We start from the raw sequence: 17,088 nt of genomic DNA, 5'->3' as shown, positions 1-17,088 counted from the left end.
AAGGCTCCCTGAACCCCCAATCTTAGTTCTCAGGCTAAAAATGAGTGATTGGAATGGGAAGAGGGAGCTACTTCGAGCTGGAGGGGTGCCTGGGACTGACTGGAGCGTGCAGATGACAGAGTCATAGCATTTTAAAAGTGGGTGGGTAAGGTGTCCATTAGCAGATGGTTATAGATAGTCAAAAATGAGTCGATAGTGGATAAAACAACTGTGGGACATTTACACGATGGAATACTACTTGGCCGTAAAAAAGAAAATTTTACTTTTTGTGACCTTATGGATGGACCTGGAGAACATTATGCTGAGTAAAATAAGCCAGTCAGAGAAAGAGAAATACCACATGATTTCACTCATATTGGAATCTAATGAACAAACTGAACTAACAAGCAAAACAGAGACAGGCTCAGAGAGAGCAGATGACAGTGGTGGGCGTGTGGTTAGGGGGTGGAGGGACTGAGGAAAAAGGAAAAAGGACTCATGGACATGGACAACAGGGTGGTGATTGATGGGGGCGGGGGGTGTAAGGGGATTAAATGGTAATGGAAAAAAATACAATAAAGATTAAATTAAAAAAATAAATTTCAGGGGAAAAAAGTGGGTAGGTAAAGCCCAAGTGGAAACTTGGCAGGAACCAGACAGGAATTTCTGTTACATAGTGGTTTCTTCTAAGAGTTGGGAAGTCAAATGTCATTTTTCATACTTCTGTGTTTGTCTGTAGGAAACTTATCAAAGACCGGATTCTTTGGCTGTGCCCACCAGGTAGTTTTCAACTGTGATTGATCTTGGCTTGGGTAACTGATGGGCCATTCAGCCAGTGGGAGTCATTCCGTGGCTGTGGTGGGGGAAACCCCGGTCGGGAGCGTAGGGACTGGACTGCAGGCTGAGCTTGACCAGGGACCTGGTGTGTGCCTTGGGGCCACCATCTGCACAAGGTGGTGATTGAACTTGATTTTAATCTTTAAGAAAATTCAGTTTGGAAAATGGCGTTTGTCCTAGTAATGCCTATTAGAGGAAATTGAGAATTATAGAAAATTAAAAGAGGAAAATCTCTCTCATTTCCACAAATGATGATTTTAAATATTTCCTCCGTCTTCATTTATAGCCCCCCTAACTTCCAAGAAGGGTTAGAGGTGACTTTAGTGTGAATGTATTTCTTTTATCATTGAGGGCATAGTCTGCGTAAGTTTTTTCTTGCTATCTTTATAGCAGACACATTTTTTGTAATCATTCTGTTGATGTTGGAATTTTATGATATCCTTTTTTTTTTTTTGCCTGGCACTCATCGTGGAGGTGCAGGCCAACTTTAAGTTTGGTGACCCGGCAAAACTGCCTTCGGAACGGAATGGAGTTAGGGTTAGATGTGTGGGAGGAGCAGATGGCCAGAAAGTGCAGCTGAGCTTCCATCAACTCCTAGTTGACAGCTTCGGACAGGGGCACGTCATTGGGGATTAGACATGAAAGGCTGGGATTCGGGATTTGGTTCTCTACCGAACTACGCTGCAACCCTGGATAGGCCACTGGGATTATCTGGGTCTTAGCGCCCTCCTTTGAACAGTGCGTGGACCCTCAGGGAGTTGGGTGGTTCTCATGCTGGCGAACCCTTTGTCAGTGATAAGGCACTGTATGTTTCCAGCTGACAGTGATGCTTTGCTTCCATTTCTGGGGCACCCACAGCATGCAGGTACCTTGCTGGGCACTTGTGTCCTGCTTACGTGTCAGTCACTCCTTTCCTAGATGACGGCAGCAAAGCCTGCAGGGGTTTGTGGCAGAGCTTAGAGTAGAATCCAGGGTGGCGTCTTTTGTGTTAAACCACTCCTCCTGCTATGGTGTAGTTTTCTGACAATGTCTCCAGGTCTTCAGTGGACCTCTTCTTACATCAGTGTTTCATGTAGTAATACTTCTTGGATCAGTAAGTTTTGCATTTTTGTTTCATGGTCTTAAAGCATCTGAATTGGTGCCTGATTCTTGGAAGCTTGATTTTGGTTATGATAGGTGTATTAATATTAGTAATGACGAAGACAATAGATGCCACTTAGTGAGTGTTTACTATGTGCTTTGTGTTTATGTGCGTTAACTCATCTAATCTTTAGAGGGTGGTATTCCCATGTAACAGATGAAGAAAGTGAGACTCAGACACTTACATGGCACACTGCCTCTGCATCTGCCACATGTATGGCATACAGCTTGATGTATGAGTCAGGGAATGAATGAAGGAATGAATGGATGACCAGCGTTACTGAAGGTCACTCAGCTGTTAAGTGTTAGGGCCAGAACTCTGCCCCAAAGCCTGAGTTCTCAGCCCCTGCACTGCTGCCTCCCACGTGGCTCAGCTGTGTGCCCCTGGCCGGCCACGGCCTGATGATTGCCGTGCGCAGTCTCGGCAGTCTTAACGGCCTCTGTCGTTCAAGCACTCACTCATCTCTTATGCGTGTATTCTCTCTTAGTGGCCTCGTTCCCAAGTTACCAGATGACCTGGAAGGCATCAGCCCCATTGCTGGTTTGGGAAATGGTGGTAAGTACCCAACGCTGGGCACTTTTTAAAATTAAGAACAAGGGACGCAGATGCCAGTCCGTGGGGGCCCTGAGGCCTGGAGCCTGGGAGGGGCCCCTGTGTGTCTGGGGCCCAGAGCCCGCCCTGGCCTGCAGGGTGCCCACAGTAGGGCTCAGGATTTTACGTATGTATTGATGTGTTCCTCACCTCCTCTCACAGACACTGGCCTAGAGGAACTGATGTTCTTCAGGCCGTATTTCATGAGTGTTTTTTCTCGCTATCATGCTTGTAGGGGTTCAGTCTGTGTTTGCTAAGCTGAGTGACTGCGTGGAGGCAGGACGTGGGTTTGGTGACTAGGTCAGGCATGGAAGACCTGGTGGTCCCCACTGCTCGGTGGCTGGAGGCCGAGGAGAGCTGCTGTCTGAACTTTGGTGTGCCAGGGGTCTCCTGGCAGGCTGCTGGTTCCACGTGCTGGTGGAGGCCCAGCATTCGAATCCACACGGGCCTGCCCTGTGGAGACAAACAGCTGGTTAGACCCCAGGAGACGGTGCTGAGGAACTAAGCCGCCCGTTGGGGTTGAGCTGGATTGTGAGGAGACTTTCTGTTTTGCATCCTTCATAACTTTGTTTCTGAGAAACGTGCAGGCTGGTGCAGGGATCTGGGGAAGTGCTGATAATTCGACTTGTTGAGAGATCTTAGAGCTATTTGGACTCGTGTGTTATTCTCTTCTCCAAACTGATGAAACATGGGCAAAAGGAAGACGTTTTTAGAGCAGGCCATATAAGTGTCCCAGGTCTGTTTCTGGAGAGTACTTCAGCTTATAGGCCGCCCTTCGGTTTTCCCGCAGAATATGTTAACTTTTTCTGGTAACACAGAATCCAGCAAGTCTTGTTTCCGCCCTTCCTGTGCCCAGACGGTTAGAAGCAGAAAATCGGCAGGCCCGCGCGCACGTGCGTGTGGTGCCAGGCTCTGGGCTAAGCACTGGGGTTCAGCCTGGAGCAGGTTACAGCCAGGCCGAGGGGACAGACGATTAGAGAATTATTAAGACAAATCATATGATGAATGTAATGAGTGAAGGCACATCAGGTGCGGTGAGAGGGAGGAAGAGGGAGATTTGTCTTGGTGGACGGAGGAGGTGGGTCAGGCACGAGTTTCCCGGGAAACCGATACTGGAGCCAAGACTTGAAGAACGAGGGGGACCTCGTTCTCGGGACAGGGACACAGACACAGGTGCCTGAGCGTGGCCTGTGAGCAGAGCAGGAGCTCAGACCTGTGAGCCCTGAGTCTGGCGCACGGGGCTCCTCCCGGTCCACCCCCGCCCAGTGCCTGATCCTCTTTTCTGCTGAGTGGCTCAGAGCACTGTGCCATTCCCAGCTCCGGGCCTTTGTGCGGGGGTGGGGTGGGGTGGGGTGGTGGTTTCTTTGCCTTTTGCCCCTCGTCTGCCCGCTGCCCCTTTCAGACTTAGCTTGAAACTCACTGCCTTCCCTGGCTCTCCGCCACCAGCCTTAGGCTTGCTTTCCTCTCTGAAATGTATATATTTCATTTCATTTATTTCATTGATTTCTGTTGGCTATTTTAAAAATACCCAGAATTAGCCCACTCCCAGGCCGATTCTAACTCACGCTATGCCACCCTGGTCTAAGCCACTGTGATCTCTGGCCTAGAGAACCCCAGGACCCCCCTGACTGGTCTCCTGGTTCCCAAGCATCTTTCAGTCTGTCCTCAGCGGGGCAGCCCGAGGGAGCCCCTAGAAAGCGAGTCCGACCACGTTCCTCTCGGGCTCTGAATCCACTGTTGGCTCCTCGGAGTCCAGGGAGGAGCCTGTGAGGCCACCCGCAGTCAGCGCCCCCCCCCCCCGGCACCTCGCTCACCTCCTCTTCTCGCCCTCTCAGTCCACTGGCATCACGGCTGGTCCTCGGGCCCACGAGCCGTGCTCCCACCTCGGGCTGCTGCCCAGGCGTCCCCTTCTCAGCGAGACCTTGCTTAGTGTAGCCAGCTTATGTGAGATGGCACTCCTTACCGCCCCCAGCCTTGGTATTTCTTCTCCTTGTCCACTTGGTTTTTCTCCATCGCATTGATCCCATTGTAACATGTTATGAATTGCCCTATGATTTTGTTTATTGTCTATTTCTGCTTCCTAGAGTGTCAGCTCCATTTGTTTGTTTTGTTTCCTGATACAGCCGCATCTAGAAGGATGCCCGGCAGAGAAGAGGCCCTCCACGCATGTCTGTTGGAAGGGTGCTTTCATTTGCTCAGCACGCCCTTACTCGCCAGCTGGGAAGTGCCAGGCCCCTTGTGGGCGGGGCAGCTCCTGTCCGTCTCTGTCTTGCCCACTGGGGTGGGGACCTCTTGGGCCCCGGATACGTGGCTCCCTGGTGCCTAGCACGGTGCTTGGCCCAGAGTAGGGAAGCAATAAATGCTCAATTAAAGAAGCAGTGGGGAAATTTGGGTTTTGGCGAAGTCTTTAATCATTCCATAGCAGCGATCGGCAGCTTCCGACCCACTGCCTGCTTCGGAAAATAAGCTTTTATGGGAGCACAGCTTCTTTGTTTATGAATTGTCTGTGGCTATTTTTGTGTTTCAACAGAAGAGTTAGTGTTATTATATTGTACAGATTTTAGGCTTTATATATGGCCTGCAAAACCTAAAATGTTTGTTGTCTAGTGTCCTCTAACAGTTCTGTGACCCCTGATGCCAGGTCAGTTGGACACACTATGTTTCAGTTGTCAACATGTGACATGCTGCCCGGCTCGGCAGAACACCTTTATGACAAACAGCAAGGAAGTACAAGTCAGGAGGTTCTACTTTGCCACACGCGCAGTGCATTTTCTGGGTTCATTCTGTCACGCATACTTATTACATTGGGGCTAGTTTAAGTAATTTGTAAATATTTGAAATCAAATGGATTAGAGCTTTCACTGGACTCAGACCAGTGAATCACAATGGACAGAAGGCACCAGCAGAATATACTGTGGTGGATGGTGTTCACGTTTTTTCTTCTCTGAGCTCTGTTCCCTAACGGAGATGCTGGCGATTTGTATACCGTGACATTCTGTCTGTTTTGCCTTTTTATAGTGCTCCCCAAAGTGTCAGAAGAAACAGTGTCTCCCACCAGAGCCCGGAACATGAAGGACTTTGAAAATGTAAGTGGAGAAACCAAGTTTCTGTCCCTAAAACACCTCGCCCACTGCCGCTGTCTGAGCAGGCCCAGGAGGGAGCTGCACTTCTTGACGAGCGTCTGAGCCGGATGACGCCCGAGTCTGGAGGAACGCCAGGTCTCGTGGTCCTTCTCTGCTCGACTCATGCACCCCGCACAGTCGGCGCGTCAGGCCGTGGGCTGGTTGTGGGTTCCGACAGGGTCAGCAGTGTCCAGCTTGGGGGAGGGTGGTGTGTTCTGTGTCCCGAATGTGAGGACAGGGCCTTACTGCACAGTTGAGAGGAGCTCATGTCTGTCGAGGGCTTTCTTGTGGTGTCAGGCACCTTGTTAATGGTCCCCTTTTGACCTCTGCAGCAGGTCTGTGAGGGGTTTTGTGTTATCACCGTTTTACAGATAAGGCATTACAGGATGCTCCAGCAGCAGAGCTGGGACTCGAATCCCGGTTTTTAATGACTCCAAAGCCATCACTTTTCCCACCGCATTGGGGTGACTCCTGGAGTTCTGTAGGCTTCCTCTTTGTGGCTGTCCAGTGTCCAGTGGAACGTGAGCAGCCTGGACCCAGGCCTGCGGTGACCGTCCCAGGAGGGACGGGTGGGCGATAGATGCGGCTTCCGCGCCCGATGTCTTTCATTTGTTAGTGGAGGGCGCTGGTCTGCAGATAGCAGGGAAATAAGGTTATTTTCCCAATTCCAAATCTTTTCAACAAGTCACCTGTTCAGCACTCTCATTTATCATGGGAGGAATTAGACCCTTCTGCATTTGCAACCAAATGGAATCTGCACTGTGCAGGACAGGGGAGCTATTCATCAGAGGGAGGACGGGGACGCAGGGGGAAGGGCATCCCCCGGTTGTGCTTCTCTCTCCCCAGTTGTCTTTGCCGAGCGGAGCGGTGCTGTCTCTGGCTTTAATTTAGGATGCTCATTACTGCTAATAGTTATCTGCAAACCACCGGTGACCAATCGAAGAAATGACTTGTCAGATCTCTAATGGAAACAAGTAATTTCCGAGCTTTGAGCTGTTATAATTTCAACTGTACAAGTTGATCTATGCTGTGGGGTCTGGGGCCGCAAACGAGTGAGATTTGATTACTTCACATTGTGTATAATTAAAATGTGCTCTGCTACTTAAATGGCGGTTCCTGTTTCATCGTAAGAGTAACAACAGCTGCTGCTCCCCGCGCCGCTGCCCTGAGCCGGGCCCTGGCGTGCGAGGCGCTCCGTGCGTCAGTGCGCTGCGGCAATACTGGAGCCGCGCTGCGAGACGCGGCATTTAATTTACGGAGGGCGCACTTTTGGATTTTATTTCCAGATGGAGAAATTTTATAGAAGCCTGCAGTTTTTGCTGTTCACATTGTACTGTCTGCCTTTTGACCTGAGGGGACTCTGGGAGTGGAATGCGCCTCCGCGTTATATGTAGGAGAAGCCGGGGCCCCGGGGGTGGGGGTGGGGGGACACAGCAGAGCTGTTCTCCGGGCGGTCTGTGCTGCCCAGGGACCCCCGCCTCTGCAGCCGGGCCGCCTGCTCGTCCACTTCCGTGGGGCGGCCTCGGGCCTGTCACCCAACCTGTCTGTGCTTGCCTTCCCGTGGAAGGGGCAGGACATTGGTGTGTGTTCCTTGGTGCTGTTAGGAGGGCGTGTGCGTGGAGCACGTACGCCGAGTCCGTCCCGCGTGTCAGCTGTTGCTCCTTCCTGTTGTTGCTGGGGTGTGTGCTCGTTAGTGCGGGTGTTCCTCCTGCTCGGCTTGTGGTTTGCGTTGCCCTTGCTCAGACGCGCTCCTGGTGACCTAAGTGCTGTTCTTCTTGAAGGCGAGGGAGAGCCTTCCATGCCAGTGTGTTTTAGGATTTATGGATTTTTTGGTAAACATTTTATGACCGTGGTCCTTTGGCTGCTGTTAGGTTTTTATGGCATTAATGTCTTTTACTGTAGTACTTTCAAGAGCAAATCCTTCTGTTGAGATTGAAATAACCACACCGTTTTCAGTGTTTCCCTTTGAGGTCTTTATAAGTGACTGAACATTTTCATCTGGCCTGAGCTACCAAAGGCACGACCTCTCTGTGGAGGTGGTCTGAACTTTCTGCAGGATGCTTATAGGAGATGCTGTTGGCATTTCATGCTTGTTTTACAGTCAGCATACACATTGAAGAGGAGGCTGGAATACCTTCTATGTAAAGGGGAATTCGTGATTCCTCCTCTAGTCTCAGGGAATGGGTGTCTGAACATCAGGGCCTGTTAGCTAGCATCTAGCCAGACAGACGTAGGTCTCCTTCTGGTTTTGCTCAGAGTCCATCTTCCATCAGTAAATATTTTCAGGTATATTCCCTGTGCCGTGCTGTGCCAGGGGCTGGGGAATTTGCACCAGGTTAATAGCAGGCGCATCTCCCTGTCAAGAAGCTCACAGTCTGGTTGGGGAGACGGAGAACAAAATAGTGCAGTGATAGAGGTAAGGACAGGGTGCTGTGGGGCACAGAGAAGGGGCCCTGGACCTGGCCTGGGGGACTCAGGGAAGCCTCCCTGGAGGAGGTGTTTCTTGAGTTGGGTCATCAGGGACAAGAACGGATTTGCCAAGGCAAGACGACTGGGAGAGCGTCGGGACACAAGGACCGACCTGTGCGAATGCAGAGAGAGGCCTGGTAGGGAGTGGTGAGCTTGGAGAGCTGTCAGTTCCCTCTGGCTGGAAGCGGGAGGCTGTGTGCGGGCGCCTGCGAAGAGTGAGGCCATCGAAGCAAGAGTGAGGCCATCGAAGCGGGCGGGGGTCAGCTCCTGTATGTTCCTTGCTGTGCTGGAGTTTGCCCTGAAGGTGAAGGGGAGCCAGTGATGGATTTCAGCCTGGGAGGGAAATGACTGAATTGCACTTTCGGGTCACCCAGACTGGTGACTGCGAGGGGGGAGCAAGGCTGGTGGCCGTGTGATCGGTTGAAGGGCTGCTGCGTGTGGCCTTTTGGGGAAGGGGATGATTCTGGAGCGAAGGGACAGGGCTGTAAGATGTTTAGAAGAAAGGGAGGGATTTCTTTAGGCTCTGAACTTGGGTCTCCTGGCCCAGGAAGTCTTTTTTTTTTTTTTAAGGTTTTATTTATTTATTTTTAGAGGGAGCGGAAGGGAGGGAGAAAGAGGGGGAGCAAAACATCAATGTGTGGTTGCCTCTAGCACACCCCCTACTGGGGTCATGGCCGGCAACCCAAGTATCTGCCCTGACTGGGAATCAAAGCAGTGACACTTTGGTTCGCAGGCCTGTGCTCAGTTTTAAGTTCTGCCCTGGCTGATGTAGCTCAGTGGATTGAGCACGGGCCTGTGAATCGTGAACTAGATGGTCACCAGTTCGGTTCCCAGTCAAGGCACATGCCTGGGTTGTGGGCCACAATCCCCATGGGGGTGCACAAGAGGCAACCACACCTTGACATTTCTCTCCCTCTCTTTCTCCTTCCCTTCCCCTGTCTCTAAACATAAATAAATAAAATCTTTTAAAAAGTATGTTTTAAGTTCTTATGCTGTGCTAGACACAATGCTAAATGTTCAAATTAATTTCTTCTAATCCGTATAATAGCTCTCTGAGATAGGCATTATTATAATCCCACTTTTATAGCTAAAGGAACTGAGGCATAAGGTAAAATGAACTTGACTAAAGTCATACAGCTAGTAAGGTAGTCTGGATTGTATTTTTTAATTTTTTCATTCATTTAACAAATACTAAGTATCTACTGTGTTCTAGGCACTGTGCTAAAACCTCAGGGCCATGAATTGGTAAGGTCCTTGCCCTCAAGAAGTGGATTGTATTCATATAATAAGCATAATAAATAATAAATGTGTCAGCAAACAAGGTGAATACAGACGGTGAGAAGTTCTGGTGAGAAAATAAGAGTTCTGTGTTGGGGTGTGACTTGGTGGAGGCGGTAGGGATGGGGGCCACGTTAGATCAGGTGGTCAGGAAGGGCCTCTGGGTTGGCGTCATTTGAGCCAGGACGGGAAGGAGGAGACGGCGCCACCCTGACCAGGGCTGTGGGAAGGGCTGTGTAGACAGACAGAGGCTGCGCTCTTTGAGGACCGTAAAGGAGGCCAGTGAGGCTGGAACACTGTGAGCAAGAGAGGGGATATACACGTGGAGACCACGGGGCTGGTGGGAGCCAGATGCACAGCGCCTTGTGGCCGCAGGGGGCGTGCTCGTCCAGGAGCCGTGGAGCGGGAGCGGAAACGGTGGAGCGATGAGAGCCTGACCGGTCCGGCTGCTGCCTCCCTGCAGCGCACGGCCTTAGGAAACACTACGGGGCTGATCGCCGGTCCGGCCGCTGGGTATTTAGTAACCGTGTCTTACGTTTTAGACTAGAATGCACCAGAAGATGGTTCCCGATGTCTCGGAGGTGGTTGGGTAGAAAGGCGGTAGCCGGCTGGTACAGTGCAGTGTGGAACTGCTGTGAGCAAGACAGTGGAGGGTGTAAGGAGACATTTAGAAGGGTTCCCAGCCCGGCCCGCCGGGGCTGTCGGAGCGGACTTGGCGGGGGAAGTGGTGCGGAGCCGAGAGCCGACCGCCGCTGCTGTGAGCACAGCGCCTGGGCTTCCTTCGCGCCGTCTGCCGTTCCCCGTGGCCTCCTTTCTCAGGGCTGCTTTACCTTTCTCTTTCTTTTAAAGACAGTGTCTTTACCTATAAATAGGACAAATATTCTCTCACGTGTTCTGTGAAGAATTTTAGCAGTGCATACAATGTGGACATTCTATGCAAGCTCCATAAATATTTTATTGGTGCTGAGTAACAGAGTAAGGTTTCTCTTTATAGGATGCAGCTGGCAGGGCAGACGTTTTTGTTTGAATGAATGTTTTATGTGCTGTTTCCTTAAAACATTCAAAAGGAGGATTTAATGAACCTCCCAATTGTTTCTCCTGCTGTTCTTGTTAGCCAAAATTGTTAACAAGAGGGCCAGAGGCAGACAGTTTGAAAACATAATGTAAAGAAGGCTTATCATTTTTTATCCAGTCATAAAAGTATGTTTAATAAAGAAAGCATTATATGCTATTAGCAATTATTTTTTTAAATGCTGAAAAAACCAATGAGTATATATGTGTGGGGATGTATTAGTATACAAATTCAGCTATTAACATTTTGCTATATTTAATTTTAGTTATTTTAAATTCAACTTGATTGATATATAATTTACATAAAATGAAATTTACCAATTTTAAGTGTTGGATGAGTTTTGGCAAATGTGTACTCTCTTGTAACTTCTATCATAATCCAGATAGATAGATATATATGTATATGTATCTATACATACATACACATACATATGTAATTATAATTTTTAAAAATAGTGTACACTGTTCTAAGTTCGTGTGACCACCATCACCATCAGACTGTGGAACAGTTCCACAGTGCCAGACTAGCCCCATGTGTTGTCTCTTTGTGGTCAGACCCTCTCTTTACCCCAAACCTCTGGTCGCTGTGCGCTGCCCTTCGTCCCTGTAATTTTGCTTTTTCCAGATGTCACGTGAATGGAATCATACAGCATGTAGTCTTTTGAGGCTAGCGTCTCTCCCTCAGTGCAGTGCCTGTGAAATGCATTCACGTTGTGGGTATCACAGGAGCCGAGCATCATTCTATCACGTGGATGTGCCCTGTTTGTTCTTCCGTCCTCGGGAGGACGTTCGGGTTCCTGGCCTCGTGGTGACCGTCAGTGAAGCTGCAGGACGCCTTCACACACGGGTTTTTGTGTGAACGTAGGTTTTGGTTTCTTTACTGAGTCACATGATAGGTGTGGCTTTGGGGTGAGAAGCTGCCGGGCGGTTATCCAGAGTGGCTGCGCCACTTGCGTTCTCAGCAGCAGAGTGTGCGCATTCCGTTTGCTCCACAGCCTCAGCAGCATTTGATATTATCAATTAAATTCTTTAAAGCTAGTTGAGTAGGTGCACTGTAGTTTTAATTTGTATTTTCCTAATGGCTAAAGTTGTTGAAAATCTTTTCTTGTGCTTATCTATCCTCTGTGTATCTTCTGCTGTGAAATTTCTTTTGAAATCTTGCATCTCTTGTTTTTTTTTAAGCTGAATTGTTTTCTTACAGTTGCATTTTGAGAGTTATTTATGTGTTCTGGCTAGAGTTTCTGTGTTGGATATGTGATTTGCAAATATTTCATCTAGTGTGTGGCTTGTCTTCTTATTCTCTTAACACTGTTTTTGAGAGCAAAAGTTTTAAATTTTAATGAAGCCTAATTTATTTAATAAAATTTTTTTGTAGAGGATTTTATTTATTTATTTATTTTGGAGAGAGGGGAAGGGAGGGAGAAATAGAGGGAGAGAAACATCAGTGTGTGATTGCCTCTCGTGTGCCCCTTGCTAGGAACCTGGCCTGCAACCCAGGTATGTGCCCTGACTGGGAGTCAAACTGCAACCTTTTGGTTTGCAGGCCCACGCTCAACCCACTGAGGCACATCAGCCAGGGTGATACATTTTTTTTGTAATGGACGATGCCTTCAGTGTTAGATCTAAGAACTCTGCTGAGCCCTAGGTTCCAAAGATTTCTCCCTATGTATTCTTCTAAAAGTTGTATAATTTTACCTTGCCTCCTTTGTCATGGATTAATTGACCATGTAAGTGTGGTTTATTTCTGGGCTTTCTATTTTGTTCCATTGATCTATGTATTTGTTTTTGTGCTGAGACCATACTGCTTTGATTATTATAGCTTTATAGTATAGTTTGAAATCTAGGTGGATGATACCTCCAACTTTGTTCTTCTTTCTCAAGACTGTTTTGGCTATTCAGGCTTTTTTGTGGTTCTATATACATTTTAGGATTTTTTGTTCTAGTTCTGTGAAAAATACATGGGCATTTTAATAGGAATTGCATTAAATCTGTCAATTGATTTGGGTAATGTGGACCTTTTTACATTATTAATTCTTCCCATCCACGAGCAGGGTATAACCTTCCATTTATTTGTGTTTTCCTCAGTTTTCAGAGTGCAAGTGTTTTGCTTCCTCAGTCAAATTTATTCCTAGGTATTTTATTCTTTTTGATGCAGTTGTAAATGGGGTTGTTTTCTTCATGCCTCTTTCCAATAGTTCATTATTTGTGTATAGAAGCACAACAGGTTTCCTAATATTAATTTGTATCCTGCAAATTTACTGAATTCATTTATTAGTCCTAATAGTATTTTTGGTGGAATCCTTCCTTCCCACTCATTAGAGAGTTGCCGGTATTTTGATAACACCCTTAAGTACTTCACCATGTAGCTATTAGGATATTCTGCATAATCACAATACTATTACCTAATATAAAGCTGTTATTCAAATTTTGCTAGTGATCCCCCCATAGCTTATTTTATTTTTTAATTAAAGATTCACTGTATGATTTCATTGCACTTAGTTGTAATGCCTTTAGTACTTCCATGTATTTAGAAGAATTTCCCAATCACTTTTAATTTAAGATTGTCAGTAAGATTTTTAAAGAGTCCAGGTCTGTTGCTTTGCGGAAGGTCCTTCAGTTTGGATGTGTCTGATTGACAGCTTTGGATTAGGTTCAGGTAAAAGGCTGTGGGCAGAAGTGTTTCAAGTGAGATTGTTTGTTTTCAGGGGTTTATTTCAGGAGACACGAGATGTCAGTCCGCCCCACCAGGGTGATATTAAATACATGAACCCTCTGTATTTGTGTCTTCTGCCTCTGGATTTGACCAACCATGGACATTTTTCCACAGAAAACATTTTTAAAATATAGGTTATATTCACATACTACACCCCTTTATGTAAGGGGCTGGAGCATCTACTAACATTGGTTTCCGTGGGGTTCCTGCAGCCCGTTCCCTGTGAGTCCCTCGGGACGGCGGTGTGTGCCCTGATTAACGTGGTGTCTGCGAGCTTGCTGAATTTTAATTGCACCTTCTCCTCCTGAAGTTGTAAGCCGTCTGCGGGGGGGTACCTCGAGCCTGTGTGGTGTCACGTTGTCCACATCGTTCATCTGATTCCGTTGGCATCGGTGCTCCTGGCCCGCGCCGCCCATCGCTGCAGCGGCTGTGCGCTGGGACCTCCGCCCTGTTCTTCTCCAGTGTGCACTCACTGGATTTCCCTTGGGGAGAAGGGACCCCCTCCCCACCCTCTTCTCCTACATTTACTCACTGTTCTTCTCCTGTGTGCACTCACTGGATTTCCCTTGGGGAGAAGGGACCCCCTCCCCACCCTCTTCTCCTACATTTACTCACTGTTCTTCTCCTGCACATACTCACTGGATTTCCTTTGTGGAGAAGAGACTTCCCTCTCTCTTCCTTTCTTCCTTTACTTGTTGTCAGTGTGGAGTCTTGAGTTCTTTCTTCGCTTGGCCATTGTTCATTCTGACGCTCAGATTGTCCTAAATTTGGTCAGAGGGAACCACTTAACTCTGGGTCGGTACAGGTGTAACAAAGGTGAGCTTCCTCTGGTATTTAACATTTGAATACATTGTAGCCTGTGAGAATTAATGTTGGTGATGTGCCTAAGACCTTTACTTTTGATAGTCCACCTGTGCTTATTTTTTTAGCAAATCACTGAGTTGAAGAAAGAAAACTTTAACCTAAAGCTTCGCATCTATTTCCTTGAGGAAAGAATGCAGCAGGAATTTGATGGCCCCACTGAGCACATCTATAAAACTGTAAGTGTCCCACTTCTTGCTGCCACCCCTGATGCCTTTTCTCACTGTCCTCCAAGCAGAAGTTTGATTGATATTTGCTCTGAGTACGCCTGAATAGAAAGAGCTGCTTTCATTTAATTTGAATTGATTATGGGGAGTATAAAGATAATAGGACGGCCTTAATATTAAACAAAGAGACCCAAGATTAATTTTAAGGTAGTCTTTTTTCTCTTCTTAAAACTGGGTTTCTGATGAACTATAACTCAGTTGCCTTTTTAAAATTATTTGTAATTGAGACAAACACAGTGAAATGGTAGAATGTCTTTGGAATGTAATCTTATTGTTACCAACTAATTTGTGTAACTGTAGGCAGGTCACTTCAGCTCCCTGGGCTTGCCCCAGAGGGAAGTGATAATCCGTGTCACAGGGTTGTTGTTAGTGTGGATAAAGTGAGATGACAGGCGAACGTCCCCAGCGCTCCCCAGCGCTCCCCAGCGTGAGGCCCGTGCTGGACAGCTACCGCCGGCCGAGTGCGGCTTCCATTGGCAGCCCGAAGTTGGGGTTGTCAGTGTTTCTGTGGTGTGCTGCTCCGCACGCTGTACTTGCTGGCTTATCACTGTCGGGAAGAAAGTCTATTTCCATCTGAGGTCTGAGCCTGGAGGCCTCTGCCTGAAAACAGACCTCGGCTCTGAAAGTTGAAAAGACCGTGGCATTCTTGAAAAGACACGAATACAAACAATATTTCAGTGCCTATTTTTTTGGCTTTCTCCAATAGATTAGCCCTTGGCCTGGGAATTACTCCATTTTTTTTTCTCTTCTGAAGTTTATACCTGTGGAAACTTTTGAAGGAGGAAAAAGAACTCTGCTGGAGTTTCAGTGGATGAACTTGAATGGACTTGTCTTGAGGAGGGATTGGATTGTACGGTACTTCTGAGCCTTTTCCAGAAATGAAAAGCTCCCCTGTCCCTCAAGACACAATTTTTTTCTTCATTGTGAGGATGGAAAGACAAAGAGGACGTCCCCTTTTCTGGAAGAAAGTGATGATAGAGTACAATTTTCAAAGAAAAGACAATAGCCTAAAACATTTCATGTGTAAGGGTAGTTACCGCCTACCTCAGACCTTCTGGGGTGGTAGGAAGCCAGGGTGTGCCAGTTGCCTTCCCTGTGTCAGGCCCTGTCCTGGGCCTGTGCACGTCATCCCCTGGATCTGAGTCTCCAGACAGCCCTTCGTGGTGGGGACGGCCCTCACCTAGGAGAGGGAGCCAAAGCTCAGGGGAAGTCAGTAACTGGCCTGATGCCATCGCTGCTACATGAGGTGTATTTCAAACCCAGGTCTGCCCACCTCATTGTACCACACCATCTCAGCGATCCTTTTCCATTGTCTGATTAGATGACCTGATTTTATTGCACTTTTATTGCAATTTAAGTTTGTATATAGTTGTACATGACTCAAAAGTCCAAAAGCTTAAAAGGTGTACACTGGAAAGGCTTTCTTCCACCCCATCCCTTGTCCCCTAGGTCTAACCAAATGACTGGTCCCTCAGGCAGAGAAGTTGTATGTGAATGCAAGCAAGTGTGTGCGCGAATGTATACATGTGTAAGTCCCCTGTTTATGTAAGTGCAAGCATATTCTGTTCTGTAATCTGCACTTTTCCTTAATAATATCTGGCATATCTTTCCTTAATAGTGGGTCAAAGCTTCTTTATTTTTTTATACTGATAATCTGTTTCATGCTACTAAGGTGCCTTGATTTTTGGTTTAGAAATTATGGTTACCACGTATTTAAGTTTGTAATTTGAGGTATTGGGCTTGCAAAAAATAGTCTAGTGGACATGTTAGTTCTCTGTTCTATTAAATTTGCTGGGCTGGAGTGCCAGCTGGCTCCTCCGAAAGCAGAGCACTCGGAGTCTCAGCAATCAGCTCTCACATCGCTCTTTGCTCCTCTGAGAGCTGCAGAGGAGCCCTCAGTTCGAAGGCTGTTTCTGTGGTTTTCCCAGAGCTGCCATTGAAGACACAGTGCACTGACCCTCAGGGTCCTTTGTGCAAAGGTTACTGTCTTCCAGAAAAAGTTCTGCTGCATGAATGACTTCTTCTGGTTCTTGTTGTTTGACGATGAGGAAAACAGCATATTCTGAGCCTGGTCTTTAGGCTTTTCTCATGCCTTAGCTCACTTCGTCCTAAAATCCCCCTGGGTAGGTGGGCTTTGTGATTTTCATTTGTCACTTGGGGGACCTGAAAGGCAAAACCTTGCTTTCTTGCCTCCTGGACTTGCACTTCTGAGGACGGTTACAGGCTCCCACTTCCAGTTCCCTGCTCCACGGTAGCTCGGAGGCAGGGCCTGTGTCTGCCGGCTCACCAGAGTCCTCAGGGCCCAGCCCAGTGCCTGGCCCGTCACAGGGATGGTAACTGTCGGTGAAGAGGGGGAATGAATACATGAGCATCTGCTGACTTACTACAGTTTCCATTTGGTGAAGAGTGGAGGCGGAATTCGAACCCGTGTCCTTCTGACTCCACACCCCTGGCCTTTCCTTTCATCTGACTTCTCAGTGTGGGGATCCCGCGGTGCTGCTTGGCTGAAAGGAGGGAGAGCCATGTCCTCCGAGATTGTAAATTTTACTGGAAATGTTATTTTTATTTAAAATGATACTCATGTATTATGGAGTGGAATGCAAAATTGGCATGAATTATTAAAACAGGAGCAAGATTTCAAAGAGAACCTGGAATTATAGCAGTTCTTTGAGAACCTTTCGCCCAGACCCCTTTCTACCACGGAGACCCATCTGATGCCCGGTCTGGGCTACATCTGTGGGCTGGTTCGGGAAGCCAGCCTCTGTCCCACTGTCTCACGTTGCGATCCGCTCGCTACAG

General features: G+C 47.8%; 1 protein-coding gene across 3 annotated transcripts in view; it reads left to right on the top strand.

The window, feature by feature from the left end:
- CDK5RAP2 (CDK5 regulatory subunit associated protein 2) overlaps positions 1 to 17,088 on the top strand; it is a 167,576-nt gene that overhangs the window by 6,995 nt on the left and 143,493 nt on the right. For all 3 annotated transcript variants that reach the window (XM_045840755.1, XM_045840756.1, XM_045840757.1), the window contains exons 2-4: positions 2,445 to 2,512; positions 5,567 to 5,634; positions 14,131 to 14,241. In XM_045840755.1, the coding sequence (XP_045696711.1) occupies positions 2,445 to 2,512; positions 5,567 to 5,634; positions 14,131 to 14,241 (247 nt within the window). The remainder of the gene's footprint in view (positions 1 to 2,444; positions 2,513 to 5,566; positions 5,635 to 14,130; positions 14,242 to 17,088) is intronic.

The sequence above is a fragment of the Phyllostomus hastatus genome, unplaced genomic scaffold (assembly GCF_019186645.2).
Source record: "Phyllostomus hastatus isolate PE091 unplaced genomic scaffold, TTU_PhHast_1.1 phas_contig_34, whole genome shotgun sequence".
NCBI lineage: Eukaryota > Metazoa > Chordata > Mammalia > Chiroptera > Phyllostomidae > Phyllostomus > Phyllostomus hastatus.
The sequence above is the reverse complement of the archived record's forward strand: the minus strand, read 5'-3'. Positions and strand labels throughout refer to the sequence as shown.